This window comes from Geospiza fortis, unplaced genomic scaffold (assembly GCF_000277835.1).
Source record: "Geospiza fortis unplaced genomic scaffold, GeoFor_1.0 scaffold313, whole genome shotgun sequence".
In the NCBI taxonomy this organism is placed as follows: Eukaryota; Metazoa; Chordata; class Aves; order Passeriformes; family Thraupidae; genus Geospiza; species Geospiza fortis.
The window spans coordinates 67,016-68,278 of record NW_005054582.1 but is presented as its reverse complement, the minus strand read 5'-3'; the positions used below and the strand labels follow the sequence as shown (position 1 = coordinate 68,278).

The following is a 1,263-nucleotide window of genomic DNA, read 5'->3' as shown; positions in this document are numbered from 1 at the left end:
GGGGAGGGGGATGGGGATGGGGATGGGGATGGGGATGGGGATGGGGATGGGATGGCATGGGATGGCATGGGATGGCATGGGATGGGATGGAGATGGAGATGATGGAGATGGAGATGGAGATGGAGATGGAGATGGAGATGGAGATGGAGATGGAGATGGGATGGGTGCTGTGCCCCTATAACCAGACCTGGCAGGGCTGGGCAGCGGATGCCACAGAAGGTTCTCACCTCAGTCTCCCGGCTGTACTTGATCTCATACTTGAGGATGAGCCCGTTGGGGTTCCTGGGTTCCTCCCAGCGCAGCAGGACGCTGTTCTTGCCAGCCGGCTCCCACGTCACGTTGCCAGGAATGTTGTCAGCTTGCACTGCAGAGAGGCATGGTGGGAGTCAGCTCCTGGGGGCACCGCCTGGACCCCAACCCCCATCTCAACAACACGCCAGCACGGCTGGGGTGGGGTTTGGAGCGCTGGGCACGCACGCTCGGGCATGGTCCTGGCGAAGACGAAGGTGGGGGCGGGCACGGTGTGCGCGGCGTGGTTGCAGGCGTGGATGTCAATGCGGTACTCGGTGAAGTGGCGCAGCCGCGACAGCACCACCCGGTCACGCACCACCTTGTCCTCGAAGATCTGGAAGTCAGGCTTGGGCTCGCCTCCGGGCCGGCTCAGGGCCAGCGGCACTGCTGACGAGGTGTTGGCTGCAGGTGTGACAGCCACCACGTCCCTGCGCTGCTTTGGGGTCCTGCAGGACATGGGGACAGGATGTGGTGGGGAGCTGAAGACCTGAGGTTGTCCCCGAGAATTGGTCAGGGGAGGGGAGATCCCCCAGCTCACCTCTGTGGGTTCTTATTGATGGATGTCACCTTCCAGGGTGGCCTGAGACAGCAGGAAATCAGTTAAAGGGTCTGCCAGGAGCAGCCACAGGACCCCCCCACCCAGGCAGACCCACGCACCCAGCTTGAGGGAGCCCCCCAAAGCAGGGAACCCCCCCAGATGGCACCTGGGGATGGTGATGGAATTGTGGAGGAAGTTCTCAAACTTCTTCTGGAAGGACTCGGCCTCGCCCTCCATGCGGAGCTGCCCGTCAGTGGGGCGGCAGGGGCAGCACCTCTCCTCCGCATCCTGCTCCCCCTCGGGGCCATCCCCAAACCCGAAACGCGTGTCTGCGCTGCTGGTGGGCAGCTTCAGGCCTGTGGGCAGCAAAGGCCGGGCCGGCAGAGCCTGGCTCAGCGGCACCACCCCCGTTCTGGCGGTGCCCCCGGCGGGGT

General features: G+C 64.2%; 1 protein-coding gene across 1 annotated transcript in view; it reads right to left on the bottom strand.

The window, feature by feature from the left end:
- Positions 1–1,263, bottom strand: part of INSRR (insulin receptor related receptor) — a 10,772-nt gene that overhangs the window by 5,439 nt on the left and 4,070 nt on the right. Inside the window, exons 9-12 of the mRNA XM_014310743.2 lie at positions 996–1,216; positions 830–871; positions 478–737; positions 228–364 (exon numbers count right to left, since the gene is read on the bottom strand). Coding sequence (XP_014166218.1) covers positions 228–364; positions 478–737; positions 830–871; positions 996–1,216 — 660 coding nt within the window. The remainder of the gene's footprint in view (positions 1–227; positions 365–477; positions 738–829; positions 872–995; positions 1,217–1,263) is intronic.